Below are 13662 nucleotides of genomic sequence, written 5' to 3'. Positions count from 1 at the left end.
TTAGGCAATTCTGAGCAAGAGACATTTACAGTTTTTAATTTAAAGTATTCTACATGAAAGATGACATTTGTTCTGGCATCAATAATAAGAAATCCTAGATACATTCTGAAAAATAAAAATGTTTACCCTCACTTCTCTACTTACCCAAATAAGGAATAATTACCAGAAATAATTGATTATAGGACCTGACTGTATCATATAATCAATGTATTAAATTCTTGTGAAATTTTGCTTTGAGTTTTGTGACCATGACTGATACAGTCATCTTCTTGTTTATCATTTAAATATTAACACAATTGATATAACTTAGTAGGTATGTAGAAGCAATAAGGCTATTTTTTTAGTGATTATGATTCTCGAGGTTCTAAGACTATGAGGCATTTGTGTCCCTGAGATTAGAAAATTTCATATCAATGCCATTTTACATTATCTAATATTTGAGGATACATGTTAAATATGTTTATGAAAATATAGTTCATGTTAATTATAGAACTTTGTGAAACTAGATTTCATCCCTTTCTGAAGTTTATGGAAATTAGGTGATCTTAAAATATCCTTCTAGCCCCAACAGAACTATGCCACAATATGTCTTCTTCACTTACTCTACTTCTCAACAATGTGTCTTCTCTTCTAACTGAAAGGGTTGTTATAGACATTTCAATAGTTTTATTTCTTATAGCTCAATCCATTTTCCTGTCTGTAAATACATGGAACTTTAACACACCACAGTTAACTGTAACAAATTTCATTACATATTGTTTCATTCACAGATGGTTAATGGCTTCCAAACCAGGAGATCTATTAACAATTTAGTATTCTACTGAAATAATTGATCATTGTTGCACAGTTCAATAGCTTACCTTTGGAAGATCTCTGTTCTTAATCAATATCAAATAATGGCCTGTGTATAATGGGAGATGTTGAAACAGATAGGATCAGGTGTTTTAGTTTTCTAGGGTTGCCTTAACAAAGTAACATGGACTGGATGACTTAAATATTACAAATTTATTTTCTCATAGTCCTGCCGGCTAGAAGTTCCAGATCAAGGTGTTAGGAAGGTGAGTTTCTTCTGAGAACTCTCTTTCTAGCTTGTAGATGACTGTCTTCTCCATGTCTTCACATGGTCTTTCTTTTGTTTATGTCTATGGCATAATACCAAAAAATAAACAAAAACACAATAAAATCTCTCTTTGACTCTGCTTGCTAACTCATTCTCTTTTATTTATATCTTTGTGCTATGGCTTCTAGAAACCCAAATCCATTGTATATGAGCTTTTTTACCTCCTTTGTACCTCCACACAATGTTTTATGCTCCATTATGCCCCAACAGAACGAGGCTTTCGTTTCCCCATCGAGCTTTTATTTCCCTGTGGCCCATGAGGACCAGCAACACATTCTCTCCCATATTATATATCAGGGTTCAGATTTTCTGCTTGGTGTATTTCTACACTGCCAATTCCAGATTGTTAAGTCCTAGAAGACTATCATCTTCCTTTTCTGATTGTTCTTATAATTGGCCTCCTGGGCCCTCGCTGATGTCCACTATAAGACTCACCTTTACCCTTTCTGTCCAGGCCCCTTCCTTTATCTTCTGCAACTTCAGTGTTCATGTGGATGACAAATCCACTTTTATGTAAAAATATTCTCATTTATCACTTCTTGAACTAATAATAATAATACTAATTGAATCTACAACTCCTTTTAGCTATTATCCCTTTGCCCTTTTTTCATTAATAAGGACTCTTACTTGTCTTATTCTTGCCCCAGTCTAGTCTGGGGGGCACTCCTTTGTTGGTCTACAATCCAGAGCAAGTTTTAATTGTATATTTCTCTGGACTGTGATTTTCTTAATAATTTACATATTAGTATATCTGGAACACCTTCCAGCAATAGGAACACATATAATTTCTCCATACTGCTGATCCTTTTGGCAAATGGTATCTGCTTCTGTTTTAAATACCATTCACACAGAACCTTAAATTTTTATTTCCCTAACGTGTTCTCGTGCAGACTCAATGGCTAGCACTTTTCTTGGGCCATTTTAAATGTCGATTTTCATTTAGTCAAGATACACTATTGGAAGACCTCGCTGAGAATTCTATATATAAACCAATCCCACAAATTAGAATCTACAAAAACCTTCTATGTTGAGACAAATTTTAGAATTATACAATATTATAATAGCCTAAATATTTGGGTTTTCTTTTACAATTTACCATTTTCTTTGACGTTCAACATAATATTTTATCTTACCAACAGACTTGAGAAGAAACTATGTGAGGTATTATTTCCCACTTACTGATAAAGACACTGAGCCTCAAAGAGGTTTCAAAATAAATATTAGAGTTTAGATTCTAGACTACCATGCATTCCTAAGCCTCAGAGAGCTCACTAAATTAAATGACATATTGTAAATTACAGATAAAACGTTATCTAATAAGCAGTATCACGAGTTCATAAATACTGTATAGAACATGAGCGGATGGAATCTGCTTGGACCTCAAGCTGTCAGCATGCTACATTTCAATGCATGCAATTGTCAGTGGACAAGTATCAATATACTGACTGGATATACAAAAAAATTCAAAGCATATGGATGTTATAAAACAGAGTATTATCAAATGCTAATAAATGTTCATTAACATCAATGAAAAGTTTACTGTTGTTTTAAAATTAAGACTCTACAAATATATAGTGAGTATTTCACTTTACTCAAATATTTTGTATTGCATTCAATCTTTAAGTCAAAACTATAAGATATGTGTTGCTATTCAACTGTACAGATGAATAAACTAAACCTTGATAAAGGAAATAACAGCCCTATATCATCTAGATTGCAAATATGAAAATAAAATATGCGTATTTTAATTATTTTTCTATATGTCACAAAATGTTAAACAAGCCCATGCTAGCTCCTAGATTCTGCGGGGCCATAGCATAAATACTTTTTAACTTAAAAAGTAGTTCTTTGTATACTTTTTTTTTTGACAATACTATTGAATCTGGTGTTCCACTATGCTAAATTAAAACAAACTAAACTTTTCTATGATACATTTAAAGAATACTTAGTGTGATTATTTTTAAAAATAATTTAATTTTCCTTTTTTTCTGTGAAGTTAAAACTATTAGAATTTAAACTTTCTATATTACAAATGTGCAGTATGTTGGATTTAAGATAGCCAGACCCTTTTCCTTTAATAGGAGGATAAATCTTAGTTTTCTTTTCCTTTTAAAGAGCTGCCTGTGAGAGTCTTTGGATGGTGCTGGACTAAAGAAGTTCAGTTTTCCTTATCAGACTTGTTAAAACCAGTGTCTTAAACTGCAGAGAAAAAATTTTGGTAAACATGGCATTTTAATGCTGCATTCCTTGTTGGCTCAATAGCGGAAAGATTCACAGATTGAAAACAATCAATAGAAAGCAGCAGGCTAGTCGGCAGCTAATGTTCACTCTCTTTACAAGTCCCGATAAAAGCTTACATCAGTGAAGAAAGTCATGGCAACTGCAAAATCAAAAATAAAATGTCAATCTGCTCTTAGAGTATCTGAAGCCACTTAATGGTCTTCTTAAATCTCTCCAGACTCTACATAATTCTGGATTATTGCTTTCAAGTTTAGGGAACTATTTTCCAGCTTACCAACTCACCCGACATTGACTTTTACTGATAGAGCATCTTCTAAACTTGATTCCATTTCATACTATCTTCTGCCACTTTTCAGGAGAATCTGAAATTTTTCTAGTATAAATTGCTAAGGTAAAACATGGCAGAGTGAGTTCAGGTCTGGGAACAAGACTCAGCTCATTTTCAGAAAGAAAATATATTTACACCTGCTATGAATAAAGGATTTTACTGTGAATATTAACAGAATGTTATATAACTATGGTGTTATGTTTGCAAAAACAATTGCAATGATAACAAATTTCTATATTTTGTTATTCTCATTTTTAAAATTTTTGTTTGTGATTCAGTGGTTGTAATCTCCATAAAGACTCATTATATCTGTCAATGAAGAAGGTGTAATTTCTCCCTCTAGCCTGCCACACTGAGAGCTGTGTGACTCTGGAAAAGAAGAAGGCAATAAGCATTGATTATCAGGCATTAACTTCTAGCAGGTACTTACTGTTCTAGACACTAATAATGCCATCTCTTCTAGTTATGTTGAAATATACAATACATTTTAAGGTAATTAATATCCTAACAACCCAGATTTGATCATTCCAGATTGTATACTTGTATCAAAATATCACATGTACTCCATAAAAAGGTACAGTTATTATGTATTCATAAAACTTAAAAAATAAAACTATAATAAAATTAAGAGGGAAAAATGCGATCTTGAGCAATTCTTACAACTTCCAGAAGCTCTAGGCATTAATAATATCCCTAATTTACAGATGATGAAAGTCAGGAGATCTAAGAACCTTAGTCAATTTACCCAGTGGTATAAAGAAAAAACACAGCTCCTCTGGACATTTGTTTGTTCATCTGAATAAGTTAAACTAGGTTGCTGCTAATAATTTCTTTATTTTAAATCACTATCCTGAGTGGGGTGTGGGTGGAGAACTTCACTGATATATTTATGAATCTAGATAAATTACTGAATATATGAACATATAATTTGTGTCATCCGTTACATGGGCATTCATTACATGGGCAAAACATAATATCTATTCGATATTTGAAAACATATCTAACCCTATGACCTTTGCTTTTCTTGCTCTGTTTAGAGTAAAACTTGCAGGAAATATGAAGTTATCTCTTCTAATTTGAAAGCTGTTTATTATTTTTTGAGATAGCTAAGAGGAAATTTTAAGATAGAAAATTTAATTACTGAATGATCCAATTTCTGTCAGATGAAATGATAGTTATAATTATACAATAGAAATATTTTATTTTATCTCATTTTTATTAAAATATACTTACCAAGTGAAGATAAAGTGAATGTGATAAAGACTCAATAAAACTCATTTCAATCTATAATACAGATAAAATCCATGTTATCATTTCAATGGCTTCCATTTGTTTTTGGATGCATACATGTTATATGCCTATTATCTATCCACGTAGTTACTGCATGTACAATTTTGTATGCTATTTTGTTGACTTAATATGAAATTATGATAATTTTCTGAAAGAAGATGAATATATAAAAATAAAATATGCATATTTTAATTTTAATTATTCTTCTCTACGCCACAAAATAATGAACAATCCCATGCTAATTCATACAATGACATATTAATGAAAATATAATTTTGAAAAACTACTATTTTATAATATAAAAGCATAGTATTTCATTTCGCATCCCCAAGTTTACACTATTGTGTTAACTTAATGTTTCTGCTACCATAAGTTATTCCTAACATCATTGCAAATAAAATATCCCTATGGAAACTGCTTTGCAAGCAAAGACTGATCAGCCATTCGCTAAAAAATAACCTCTCCCTCAACTGGGAAAAAGCATAGACTCAAAATTTTGTCTCTGATACATGGTAGCATATAAGAGTGAGTTTATTTCTGTTCTCTTAGTCTATATGTTTGTTATTATGCCAGTACCATACTGTTTTGATTATTGTTGCTTTATAAATATACTTTGAAATCAGAAAATGTGATAACTCCAGCTTTGTTCTTCTTGCTCAGCAGTGCTTTGACCATTCAATGTCTTTGTGGTTTCATATAAATTTTAGGATTGTTTTTTCAATTCTTTTAAAAAAAATGGCAAAATAGAAAATTTAACAATATTATCATTCCAATATTGGAAGACAAGATTGCTTTCTATTTATGTGTGTCTCCTTTATTTCTTTCATCAGTTTTTAATAATTTTTAGCATATAAGTCTTTCACATTTGTAGTTATATTTATTCACTAATATTTTATTGTTTTTGATGCTATTTTAATGGAACTTTCCCATTGAAATTCTTAATTTTTAAAAATTTCCTTCTTGGATTGGTCTAAAAAAGTACATCTGATTTTTGTGTGTTGACTTTTTTATCCTGTAACTTTGCAAAATTTGTTTATTAATTCTGGCAGTTTTGATAGAGTTTACATTTTTTCATAGATAAGTTTATGTACTCTGCAAACTGAGATAATCTAACTCTTTCCTTTCTGATGTGAATGTTTTAAAAATTATTTTTCTGATGTAATTGTTTGGTCTAGGACTTCCAGTAATATGTTGAGTAGAAATGGTGAGAGTGAACTTAAATGGAAGACCTGAAACTTTGGAACTCCTAGAATAAAACACAGGGGACAAGCCTTCTGACATTGGGCTATGGAGATGATTTCTTAGATATGACACCAAAAGTAAAAGTAGTAAAAGCAAAAATAGACAAGTGCAATAACATCAAATTAAAAATCCTTCTGCACAAAAAAGAAAACAACAAAATGAAAAGGCAATCTAGAGAATGGGAGAAAATATTTCAAATTATATATTTGATAAAGGGTTAATATCCAAAATATGTAAGTAACTCACACAAATAAAAAAAACAAAAGAAATAATAACCTGATTAAAAATGAGCAAAATAACTGAAGAGACATTTCTCAAAAGAAAACATACAATACAGCCAACTGGACATGTGAAAAGGTGCTCAGGCCAGGCACGGTGGCTAACGCCTGTAATCCCAGCACTTTGGGAGGCCGAGGCGGGTGGATCATTTGAGGTCGGGAGTTGGAGACCAGCCTGACCAACATGGTGAAACACCATCTCTACTAAAATCACAAAAATTAGCTGGGCATAGTGGCGGGCACCTGTAATCCCAGCTACTCGGGAGGCTGAGGCATGAGAATCGCTTGAACCCGGGAGGCAGAGGTTGCAGTGAGCCCTCGGCCATTGCACTCCAGCATGGGCAATGGAATGAGACTCTGTCTCAAACAAAAAAAAAAAAAAAAGAAAAAAGAAAAGTTGTTCAATATCACTAATTTTTAGGGAAATGGAATTCAAAACCAAGATGAGATATCGTCTCTCCCCTGTTAATATGAATAATACGAAAAAACAAATTATAACAATTGTTGGTGAGGATAGAGTAAAGGAAATCTTTTTGTGGGAATGTAATTGGTATAGTTACTATGGAAAACAGTATGGAGGTTCCTCAAAACATTAAAAATAGAACTACCACATAATCCAGCAATCCCACTAATGGGTATATATCCAAAGAAATTAAAATCGGGATCTTGAATAGATGTTTAAACATCCATATTTACTGCCACATTATTCACAACAGCCCAAACAGGGAAGCTACCAAATGTCCACTGAAGGATAAATGCATAAACGAAATGTGGTATATACATGAAATGCAATATTGTTCAGCTTCAGAAAGAAGGAAATTCTATCATTTGATAATATGGATGAACCTGAAGAACATTATACTAAGTGAACTCAGCCAGACCCAGGAAATACAAATATTACATGATATCACACATATTAGGAATATCAAATAGTCAAATTCCTAAAAGCGGAGAGTGGAATATTTGTTGCCAGAAGCTGGGGGGAGCAGAAAATGAGAGTTATTAGTCAAAAGATACAAAGTTGGAATTATAGAAGATGAATATGTCCTAGGAATGTACTGTACAGTGTCATGCCTGTAGTTAATGCCATAGCAATATAGATGTAAATTAATATAGATATTATAGAATAATAGTATATTGTATACCTGAAATTTTGCTGAGGATGTATTTCATGTTAAGTGTTCTTCTCATAAAGTAAAAATACCAATAAATAGAGTGCGAAGACATTTTTGAGGTAAATATGTTTATGGCATATGTTTTGGTGATGGTTTCATGGGAATATACTTATTTCCAAATTCATCAAGTTGCATACATTAAATATGTATATCTACAGGACAGTGGCAAACATATTAGATAGGGTTCCTTTATTCACTACACCACTGTTAGAGGTTCTCCTATTGTTAACCTTTTTTGTGAATATGATTCACTTGTCACCATTAAATAAGTAATACATTATTAATAAACAATATATTAAATTATTATTAACTTAAAAGTTACTGTTGCTCTGCATGCTGACCAGTAATTGATAATGTTAGTTTGTTTAGATTTTAACAATGTGTGGCAGTATCTTTTTTTCACTAAAGTTTTTACCTATTTTCTTATTATTTTTGCATGTCTGGTGTACATTTGTCAATTTCATTAGTTTGAGCTTTTCAGAGTCACTTTAGTTTAGACGTTCTTCGAATACAGAATACATTGCAGCCATGATTCATGAAACAAACAAAATCTTTTTTTTCTTTTAATAGGCAAGTTAAGCTCATTAATATGACTGACATACCGTTGACCCTTGAACAACACAGACTTGAACTGTGTATGTTCAATTATATGCAGGTTTTCTTCTACCTCTGCCACCACTGAAACAGCAACAGCAAGACCAACTCCTCCTTTTCCTCCTCCTAAGCCTACTCAACATAAAGACAGTGAGGATGAAGATCTTTATAATGACCCACTTCCACCTGATGAAGAGTAAATATATTTTCTTTCTTATGATATTAAGTTTTTTCTCAAACTTGTTTTATTATGAGTACAGTATAAAATACATACACCATACAAAGTATGTGTTAATTCATAGACACATGTGTACTTGAAGATGGACGGTGGGAGGAGGGAGGGGATTGAAAAACTGTCTGTTGGGTACTATGCTTATTACCTGGTGATGAAATAATCTGTACCCCAAACCCCCATGACATGCAATTTACCTGTATAACAAACCTGCACAAGAACCAATTACCCTTGAACCTAAAATGAACTTTACAAAACAAACCAATAAACAAACAACATAACAAAGTGTGTGTTAATATATTGTTTGTTATCAGAAAGGCTTCCAGTCAAGAGTAACTCTTAGTAGGTGAGTTTTGGGAAGTGGGGACAAAAGTTACACACAGATTTTTCACTGTGTGAGTGGTTGTTGCATCTACCTCCCATGTTGTTCAAGGATCAACTGTAATTAACTTAGCTATGTTACTTAATAATATTTTATATTATTATATTATTATTTTCATTGGCCATGTTATTGGCTCTATGATGTTGTGTGACTATTGTATTTTTAAAAAATTATTGTATTTAGAAAGGTTTTAATATTTGTTTTAATGCCTATTTACATGTATAAATGTCATTAGACATCTATATTCTTATGTAACTTCTTATCTGCTGGTTTGCCAAGTTTAATTGTGTACTTTACTTCCCATACATTTGCTATGCAATAACGTGCTTTCACAATTGTCTTTTTTACTTTCCCTTCTTCTCCCATTGTTTACATGCATTATTTCTAGTTTTGAATAGCATAACGTTGATACATTGTTCTTCCAATTTTATTCTCATTTTATTTTTAACCTTAGATCTATCTTGATATATATTTAAATGTTCACATCAGTCCTCTCATTGAAGTTTGTCTAGTCATTTTTGGTTGAATGATGCGTAACCTCTAATAGTTCCTGTGGAAGGGTATATAGAATACTGTATGTTCATGCATGTCTAAAAATGTTCTATAGTATGATAATTAAAGGAGATTTGGGATAAAAAAAGACATCTTAACTCATATTTTAAATCTTTTATTTATGTTTTTTTGAAATATTGATCCATTGTGGTCTTGTTTTACGTGATGATTTGAAATGTCTGATGCCATTCTGATTCTTTTGCCTTAGTAAATTATCCTCATTGCCATCCCAACCCCTGAGAAAAATTATCGAGAACACGAAGAAAAAGAAAAATAGGATACTTTTCTTTATAATTGTATTCAAATACTTGTACTAGGCTGTGCCTCAGAGTTGATTGAATTTAATTTGCCTGTCTATCTGATGGGTCCTTTTAAGATGTAGGCTTAGGTTTTCTTTTTTTTTGAAAAGTGTTCTTGGGTACTTTTTTACATTCTAGTGATATCCATTGTTTTGTTTTTCTTCTTCAGAGACCCCAGTTATATGAAAATTATTTCTTCTTTGTTCATTTTCCATTATCAAGATGTTCTGTTCTACACTTAATGCTTCATTCTTTTTTTTTTTTTTTTTTTTTTTTTTGAGACGGAGTCTCGCTCTGTCGCCCAGGCTGGAGTGCAGTGGCGCGATCTCGGCTCACTGCAAGCTCCGCCTCCCGGGTTCACGCCATTCTCCTGCCTCAGCCTCCCGAGTAGCTGGGACTGCAGGCGCCCGCTACCACGCCCGGCTAATTTTTTTGTATTTTTAGTAGAGACGGGGTTTCACCGTGTTAGCCAGGATGGTCTCGATCTCCTGACCTCGTGATCCGCCCGCCTCGGCCTCCCAAAGTGCTTAATGCTTCATTCTTTATCTCACTTTAAATTTCTACCTGCTTTCTTGCAGATTAAATATTTCTTTTTTATGTTTCTTATTTTTCTCAACTACTCTTTATATCTTCATTTTTTTATTGATTTATTTTCTATTTATTAATTCAAACTTCAGGGTAGTTTGCAAATCCCCAAAATGCTTAGGGTATAATTTTACGATTTTCTTTTACTTGATGTTTGGGGGAATGGGAAAGACTCTCATTGGTTGATGGGTCTTTAAATGATTTTCTGATAACTTTTAAAAGACATATTGAGTTAAAAATTAATATTGTAATTTCTTGGTAGTTTACAATATTTTTAGTTCAAGGACACCCTCTTCTTACATTGTTGCAAAGTCTAAACTCTTGGACTAGATTGTGGGTTATGTTTTGTTTTTTTTTTCAAGTGGGGAGAGGGGTTATGTGTCAGCATTTTTCCTTTCTTGTTTGTCTTGTAGAACACCTAAAGTGTCCTTTTTGCTTCTCTTCCCCATTAACCATCAAATTGCCAGAGGAGGCCTCCCTTGTCTTTTTTTTTTTTTTTCTCTGCCTCAAACTTCAAATCACATTTACATGGAAGCTCTTTTCATACAGTCCAGGCTCTTACATAGCCATATGCATTTTTAATATTTTTAATCTCACAGTGGACCTAGTGATTCTATGATCTGTCATTAGCTCCCCATTTCTCTCTTCCTTGCTTTATTTTTTTAAGTACTTTTGTTCACAATGAATACCTGTGGTTGGGTGGATATACCAGGATCTGGTGCTATTTCCTTTATTTACTTTCAGTTACTTCTATATTTGGGCATTCTATGACCTTAGGTTATGCTGAGTTAGTATGTATTTGTTCTTTTTATTATTCTGTATTTTTGTAGAAAATACTGAGAGTTATGAGGAAGGACTGGATAAACCCTCTTAAGAAATATATCTGCAAAGTCTGTCTCTGTGTATCCTTTTACTATACATCTCTATCTTTTTCTGTTTTCATACTTTAGCGGGGTTTGTTTTGGTTTTGCTCATACAATCAGTTCTCACATTTGGCTTTTACCTTACTGAGTATTTGAAATATTTTTACTGCCTCCAGTATAATTTTGTGCTCAGTAGTATTCTGTTTTTAGACAAATTATCTGGATATTTATCATACTGTTTCCAGTTCCATAACCCTAGTATATTCTCCATTCAGTTGAAAGTTTAAATAATTCCAAATAAAAAATTTTTTTCTTTTTTTTTTAATATGTACATTTCTGAGAAGAGAATAAAATTTTTCTTATTTTTTGGTATTGTTACCTCTTATTTACTTGCAGTATCTTTGATAGGTTTGCTGATTTTTATCTTTTTATTTTAGAGACATTTCCTTGATTGTGATTTTCTGTTTATTATATCTGACTACTCTGGGGCAAAAGATTGCTATTCTTTCATTACATATTTTATAACTTTATGTAATGAGGGAAAATCTAAGATGACACTTTTGCAGAGAAAATTATGTTCTAAATTTAGTTCTGGTATTCAACTGCAATGACTGAGTCTTTTCCTCAGGTTACAATCATTGAATTAGGAAGGGAGATATTTTGCAATATTACTTAAGTAAAAGCCATCCTTCAATAATTACCTTAGTTCAGTGGGTTTTATCTCCTAATTTTTTTTTCTTTTTTGAGACAGGTTCTTACTCTGTCATCAGGCTAAAGTGGAATGGCATGGTCACAGTTCACTGCAGCCTCTACCTCCCAGGCTCAAGTGATCCTCCAACCTCAGCCTCCCAAGTAGCTGGGACCACAGGTACACACCACTATGCCAGGTTAAATTTTTATTTTTTATTTTTGTGGAGATGATGTCCCACTATATTACCCAGACTAGTCTTGAATTCCTGACTTTAAGTGATCCTCCTGCCTCAACCTCCCAAAATGCTGGAATTTTAGGCATGAGCCACCATGCCCAGGCTGTCCAAATATTCTTGATTCTACATAACTAGGCATCATTTCTCATGTTCAGAGACACTTCTAAGCATAATTCATCCTTAGAAAGATCTGGAACCATTGGAACCAGAAACCTTTCTTCCTTGTAATAAAATTTCCCTATGTAACAGGAAGTAAGATATTTTGAAACTTTAAAATAACAGAAATCATTTTAACACTCTCTTTTAAAAACAATAAAAATTTCTCTACAAGAAATTTTTAAATAAAAGGAATATTTGCCTTAAGGTAGTTTTCTTTTAATATTTATATCGTGTAATAAGCAACAACTTCTCTGCTACAGAAGAAAAAACACATACATTTGACTTGTAGGTGCCACCCCTTGACCAGTGAGCTGAATTATGCAATCTTAGTTTTGCCATGTATTCAAACAATAATACATTTTACGATTTTTAATAGTTTGAAAATTGTGATTATTTTCATCTGTGAAAAAAATGAAACAGAAATTTTTAAAATAATTCAAACAAATATTGGATTATCACTGCCCAGTGCTCTGTGATCATCCCTCAAAAATTATGGCATAAAGAGAATTACATTGTCAATGCATTCTTACTAAATGAGCATGAATTATGATAATGAGAAGATTAGAATAATATGAATCTCTCATTTAATTTTCTATTTTTCTACATTTAAAATGTAAATTATAAAACCCAGTAGAGACACTTTCATAATACTATATATATACATTGGAAGCTTTCAAATACAAGTGTTAATATAGGGTAGACAGCCCTACTCTCATTTCCTATCTTTAATTTTCTCATTTAGTGACGCCCATGCATCCTGAAGAAAGCTGTTCAAGATGCCACAACTCCACTGGTAAAACAAAAAGATATCTATACATAGGCTTTCCATTACCTCTTTTACATTTTAGCATCTGGCATAGGCAGATGTTTGCTGTTTCTTTCTTTTTTTTCTGGCATTTTATTGAAAGGAACAATAAAAAGGCTGTAGCTCAATCAAAAACCTGTGTTTTCTTTCATTTGCTTAACTGCATGCCGAGATAGAGAGTTGAAATCTTAAATTTACAACTAAAAATCAAAATACCAGATGGTTTTATAATTGGATATTTCTTTTCCCCTAGAGCAAACCAGACTTTCTAAAAGATGAAGATACAAGCTAAAAATATCTATGGATGTAATATCCAATCCCTGTACGTACTTGAAAGCAGGTAACTTGAAAGAAAAAAAAAGAAGGGAAAAATACCCATTTGTTTAATTATTGAAAACTGTAGACTTAGCAAACTTACACCTGTGTGAGTCATTGTGTATTGGTTTATGGTCAGCCATTTTGAGTATTTTATTTAATATAATAAATCATAATTTTTGAAAAAAGTATATATTTAAGTAAATCTTAAGGCATTTTAGGTTTCATTTGAGGTAATAATGGTAATACAATTAGAAATTTTAGTTAGGATATTTT

The 13662-nt window shown here is 32.2% G+C and overlaps 1 protein-coding gene across 1 annotated transcript in view; it reads right to left on the bottom strand.

The window, feature by feature from the left end:
- Positions 1 to 651: 651 nt before the first annotated feature.
- LOC129135926 (uncharacterized) overlaps positions 652 to 13662 on the bottom strand; it is a 458825-nt gene continuing 445814 nt past the window's right edge. Inside the window, exon 5 of the mRNA XM_054658004.2 lies at positions 652 to 1142. Within this exon, the coding sequence (XP_054513979.1) occupies positions 1117 to 1142 (26 nt within the window). The 3' untranslated portion in view covers positions 652 to 1116. The remainder of the gene's footprint in view (positions 1143 to 13662) is intronic.

Source organism: Pan troglodytes, chromosome 11 (genome assembly GCF_028858775.2).
Source record: "Pan troglodytes isolate AG18354 chromosome 11, NHGRI_mPanTro3-v2.0_pri, whole genome shotgun sequence".
Taxonomy (NCBI): Eukaryota; Metazoa; Chordata; class Mammalia; order Primates; family Hominidae; genus Pan; species Pan troglodytes.
Note: the sequence above shows the minus strand (reverse complement) of the source record. Positions and strands in the feature narration are given on the sequence as shown.